Source organism: Fukomys damarensis, unplaced genomic scaffold (genome assembly GCF_012274545.1).
Source record: "Fukomys damarensis isolate Sample0158 unplaced genomic scaffold, DMR_v1.0_HiC HiC_scaffold_27, whole genome shotgun sequence".
NCBI lineage: Eukaryota > Metazoa > Chordata > Mammalia > Rodentia > Bathyergidae > Fukomys > Fukomys damarensis.
This window is the reverse complement of record NW_022900939.1, coordinates 26639027-26645026: the sequence shown is the minus strand read 5'-3', so window position 1 is coordinate 26645026 and position 6000 is coordinate 26639027. Positions and strand designations below refer to the sequence as shown.

Here is a 6000-nt window from a genome sequence, read left to right as displayed (position 1 = left end):
TTTTTTTTTTTTTTTTTTTTTTTTTTGGTACCAGGGATCAAACTCAGGACCTTGTGCTCATAATGTGGATGGCAGCATCACTGAGCTAAATCCTGGCCCTTCTACTCCCTTTCAAAGTAAGATTTATGTGTGTGCCTTCACTTCCCTATGTCTGTACTCCTTTTCTTGCAGGTAGTGAATGTTAGTGCTTGCTGGTGGCCATCAGATTTTTTAAAAAGATCTCATGTAGGGCTGGGGATTTACATATATATATATCTATGTATATATCTATATATATCTATATATCTATATCTATATCTATATATATATCTGATCCAGAGCTGCCACATATAGTTGCAGAGATTGTATACTGTAAAACACCAAGAGGTAGCTTTTATACTATAATGTGCTGTTATGAGTATTTTCTTGGAAGTGTCCCTAGTTAACATCGACCATAATATTTCTTTTTGAATATTTAAATTTTAATAATCACTAACAAGTAGCAAAATTTTCTTTTACTCAAAGAGATGAGTGATTATGAAGACTCCAGAAGACTACTGCAGGCCTTTGGGATAAGCCTTACTTTTTTGGGGAGATTTGAGAGAGGAGATGGATGTGAAAGGTGGTCACACCATGGCAATTCTGTACTCTTGAACTAATGAACTGTTTTTGTTTTATCTGGATATGAGAAGTAGCATTAGTAAGGTCAATTTTTGAATATTTTTATTACAATGCTAAATTGTGCTTTTTAAAAATCAACCTTTTCAGAAAAAATAATTTGTGTTTTTGCATTCAAAGCAGCTCACATTCCAAAATTATGCCTCATGATTGCTTGATGCAGAAATATTGGATCTAGCTACACAGTTAAAACAATACACTAAGAAATTAGTAAACTCTGCTTCTATATCTTCCCCAAACTCCTTCTTGAGGCACTGTAACAGACAGGTAGAAAGAGCAATAGATTTAGAGTGAGCAGAGTGTGGGTGCTCTGGGGTACTTGACTTCTCTGAGGCTTAATTTTCTATTCTGGAAAATGGAAATGATACTGTCTACTTCATAAGGTGGTAGAGAGGATAAAGACATGCCATTGTGCATGTGCCCAGCCTCAGTGCTGGACAAACACATGGATTGGTTGTCTGTGCCCTTACCAAGCAGGGGAAGACTTTAGCCCAGAGGTCTCAAACCTGAGCATGCCCAGGAGACACCTGGAGACCTTTTCAGATGCATGGCTTGACCTATTTAGTGGGTCTGTGGCAGAAATCAGAATTTGCATTTCTAACAAGTTTTCCAGTGATGCTGTGGTCCCCACTCTGGGACCACTTCATTAAATTTGTTTTAATGCATATACTTCTCACTGTAGTAACTTGGAAATATAAAAATAGTAGTAGGTAGTACAGTTAGCATCAGGGAACCTCATGGTCAGTAGGTAGATTTGTATCCCTGATCATCAAGAAATACTTCTCATCTCTAATGCAGAGCAGACCACAGGAAGAAGTGTGAAGATTATACAAACAGATTTTACCAAAGATGACATCTACGAATACATTAAAGAAAACCTTAAAGGCTTAGAAATTGGAGTGCTAGGTAAGTAAATTGCTAAATGTAAAGTTTGTTAAAACAATTATCTTAGTGACACTTGATTATTTCATGGCAGTTTAATTTTAACCCTTGAGCTGGCAAGCAATTAACAAGTGGAAGAAGAGATATGGGAAAAGATGGGTGAAAAAGAGGAAGAGCATTAAAGAAAAATTAAAGTATTGGTGAGTGTGCACATATCAGGGAGGGGGATGGTGTGGTCCAGACCAGCCTGCTGCAGGCAAATCCCAGCCAGGGATCCACCCTGAACACAGAGGCAGAGACAAATCCTCCCAGCCAAGGCCCACACAGGAAAGAACTGCAGAGGTGCAAAACCTTCAGTCAGAGGTCGCCCCATAGCATCTGTGGTTTGAACCCAGGAATTGGTGTAATGGTAAGCAACACAAAAAAGGCCTCTTGGTGGCTTGCTGAGAATTAAAGATCACTGGGTGGGCAGAAAGTTGTCAATAAAGGCACAACAGGCTGCATCTGTTGCAATGAGAAGACATGGAAATAAGTTCCAAAACCAGGCAACCACAAAGGGAAATGAAATGGAACAATCTGATACTAAACCCCACCTGGACTCCCTGAACTGGCAACAAAAGAGGATATGAAAAAAATGAAGTCAGAAATAATTTTTCAGATAACAGAAGAGGATTGTGCCCATAGTACGACATGATTAATAAATATAGAGTGAAGGCAGATTAAAAACAAAAGAGGACTTGCAAAACATGATGGAATCCCAACATAGGAAATAAATGGAATCCATAAAACACAGGCAAACAGATTTCCAGGAGATTAAAAACTCCATTGAAAGTTTATGCAGCAGAATGAGTCAACATGAAGATAGAATTTCATATATAGAAGATAGGATTGCAATTAGTGAACAAGAAAAGAAAAATTTCTTAAAAATAGTAAGAGACCACAAGAAACCTATCCAAAAGCTGCTAGAAGATGCAAAAAGGAATATTATAAGACTGATTGGAGTCAATGAAGAAACAGGAGAGAGTGCAGATGACATAAAAAGAAATAATGGCAGAAAACTCCCCAAGTAGGGGAAAACAATTTGACATACAGATAAGTGAGGCATGTAGGACTCCGACTAACCATGATTAAAAAAAAAAAAATCTGCACTTAGGCGTATAATAGTTAAGATTCCAGAAACCCAACACAATAACAAAATTCTACAAACAGAGAAAAGAAACAAATCACATACAAAGGAAAGCATGTCAGAATCACAGAAAACTTCTCAACACAAACCCTCAAAGCAAGAAGAGCTTGGAGTCATATATTTCAAGCCCTAAAGGAAAACAGCCTTCAATCCAGATTGATTTACCTTGCAAAACTATATTACAAAATTGATGGAGAAATAAGAAAATGAGATACTTTCATGACAAACAGCACCTTAGGAACTTTATGAATACCAAACCAGAACTCCAAAAAAAATTTAAAGAATATCCTAAGAAACAACAATGAGGATCACAACCCCAGAAGCCCAGTAGAATGAATCCATTAGGCATGACAAGAAATTAAATGCAAAGGGGAAGAATCCAATAAAAAGAAAAAGTTATGACAAGGATAAATCAATACATTATCAGTTCTAACCATCAAAGTTAATGGTCTCAGTTCACCAATCAAAAGAAATAAATTGGCAGAATGGGTCAAAAGAAAGATATAAGAAACTCATAGACTGAAAATTAAAGGGTGGAAAACAATACTTCAGGTGAGAGGAACCCCTCAAAAAGCAGGAGTAACTATCCCCTTTGTGAATCAAGTGAATTTCAAATCAACACTGATTAAGAGAGACAAAGAAGGACATTATATCCTTGCAAAAGGAACAATCCAAGAGAAAGAGATGACAATTATAAATATATATATGCACCTAACACAAGTGCACCCAAGTATATAAAACAAATACCAACAGACATGAAAAATCAAATAAGCACTAACACAATAGGAATGGGGGACTTCAATATCCAACTCTCATAAATAGATGGATTACCTGGACTGAAAACAATGAAATACTACAACTCAAACTCTTGAACAAATGAACTTAACAGATGTTTACAGAGTGTTCTACCCTAAAAATCAAAATATACATTCTTTTCAGTGGCACATGAGTTTTTATCCAAAATGGACCACATAATTTCTTATAGAACAAGTCTAATTAAGTGCAAAGGAATTAAAGTGGATCCCCTCTATATTATCAGACCATACTGCAATGTAATTGGAGATCAATAGCAAAAGAAACATCAAGAATTTCACAAACACATGGAAGTTGAACAACACACTTCTGAATAACCAATGGGTCACAGAGGATATTAAAGAAGAAATCAGACAGTTCCTACAATTAATTGACAATGACAATAAAACATATTGGAATCTATGGGAAACAATGAAAGTAGTCTTATGAGGGAAAGTCATAGCACTGAATATGCATATTAGGAAAAGAGTGCAAGTGCAGTTAAACCACCAGATGCTGAACCTTCAGCTTCTAGGAAAGAAGAGCAGGACAAACCCAAAGCTCACACAAGGGAGGACATTATAAAGATCAGAGCAGAAATAAATGAAATGGAGACTAAAAGAATGATACAAAAAATAAACAAAGCCAATAGTTGGTTCTTCAAAAGAATAAACAAAACTGATAAACCCTTAGTCAACATTATCAGAAAATTGAAAGGCCTAAATCCATGTGGTCAGGAATGAAAAGCGTGAAATTATAATGAACCCAGCAGAAATATAAAGGATCATTATTACCTATATTCCACTAAGATGGAAAATACAGAAGAAATTGACAGATTCCTAGATTCATATGAATTATAAAGTTGAATGAAGGACTAAAAATTCTAAACAACCCAATATCAATCAATGAAATTGAAAATGTAATAAAAAACTTACCAACCAAGAAAATCCTGGACCCTGATAGCTTCATTGCTGGATTCTACATTTATAGAGGAACTATTGCCACTACTGTTTAAACTCTTCAATAAAATTGAAAGCAAAGCAATACTCCCGAATTCATTCCTGGAAGCAAGCATCACCTTGATTCTTAAAGCAGAGAAAGATCCAAATGAAAAACTAATGAAGATAGATGCAGAATTCCTTAATAAGATACTGGCAAATAGAATGCAGAAGATCATCAAGAAGATCATACATCCTGACCAAGTGGGATCTATCCCAAGGATGCAGGGATGGTTTAATATATGCAAATCAATAAATGTAATACCCTGTATTAATACAGCCAGGGATAAAGACCATAGGATCATCTCAATAGAGGAAGAAAAAGTATTTGACAAAATCCAACACACATTCATGATAAAATCCCTACAGAAAATTGGAATAGTTGGCCTCTACCTCAATCTGATAAAAGCCATATATGAAAAACCAACAACCAATATCATACTAAATGGTCAAAGACTGAAATCCTTCATGCTAAAATCATGTACAAGGCAAGGATGTCCACTGTCACCACTCCTGTTTCATATAGTTTTGGGAACATTAGCCACAACAATTAGACAAAGAGAAAGAAATAAAAAGAGGAGTTTCATTCATGACATCACCCCGGCTTGGACCCAGAGCCCTCTCTGCTGTGTGGCTGCCCGATCTTTGGGCCTCCTCTGGAGCCACACTGTTTCCAGTGCACACCTTTGATTGGCTCTGACCCAGAGCCAGCAGGGTAGCCACCCCACCGTCGTTCCCCCCTCCTGTGCTTTTAGATCCCCTGATTGAGAAAGTCCTTGGACACACTATACAGAGGCATGGGGGGCTATAAAGGGTGGTGATTGATCCTATTGTGTTCCGCATTGTATCAATTGGGATAAAGGATAGGGATTGATGTGATGAGTTGTTTTCTCAACTATAAAAATGAGAATGCCTATAAGTCATTAGAGAATCAAAGGCTGGGACACAATGATATCAGGAAGATTTAATGACCCAGAGATTGAATCAAGGGCAACCCAACAGCAAAAATAAAGATGAGGAAACACTTAAGCAAGCCACAAAGACAGACTTCCAGTCCACCAATGGCAAAGAGTAGGGCACAGTTAGGATGAAAAATCAGATAGTGAAGCTCCAGGACACTCAGAACTCACAGCGCAGGAAGTAAAAAAACTGATCAATCAAGCTCTAGAAAAATTCAAAACAGAAATTATTTCCCAGATAACCATAGACATGGTGAGCAAAATGAAAGACATGATTCAAGAATCCAGAACAGAAACTGACAAAAAAATAGATGAGATTAGGAACATAATAGAAACCATGAAGGCCCAGAATAAGAAAGCAATGGAAACAATGAAAACCCAACCTAGGAAAGAAATGGAATCCATTAAACAGATTCAAATGGATATCTAGGAGATTAAAAACTCTATTGAAAGCATATACAACAGAATAAAAGATTGCGAAGATAGAATTTCAGATATAGAAGTTGGGATTGCAGACAGTGACCAT

At 36.7% G+C, this 6000-nt stretch overlaps 1 protein-coding gene across 1 annotated transcript in view; it reads left to right on the top strand.

The window, feature by feature from the left end:
- Hsd17b3 (hydroxysteroid 17-beta dehydrogenase 3) overlaps positions 1-6000 on the top strand; it is a 77095-nt gene that overhangs the window by 47023 nt on the left and 24072 nt on the right. The window contains exon 4 of the mRNA XM_010636149.2: positions 1456-1563. Within this exon, the coding sequence (XP_010634451.1) occupies positions 1456-1563 (108 nt within the window). The remainder of the gene's footprint in view (positions 1-1455; positions 1564-6000) is intronic.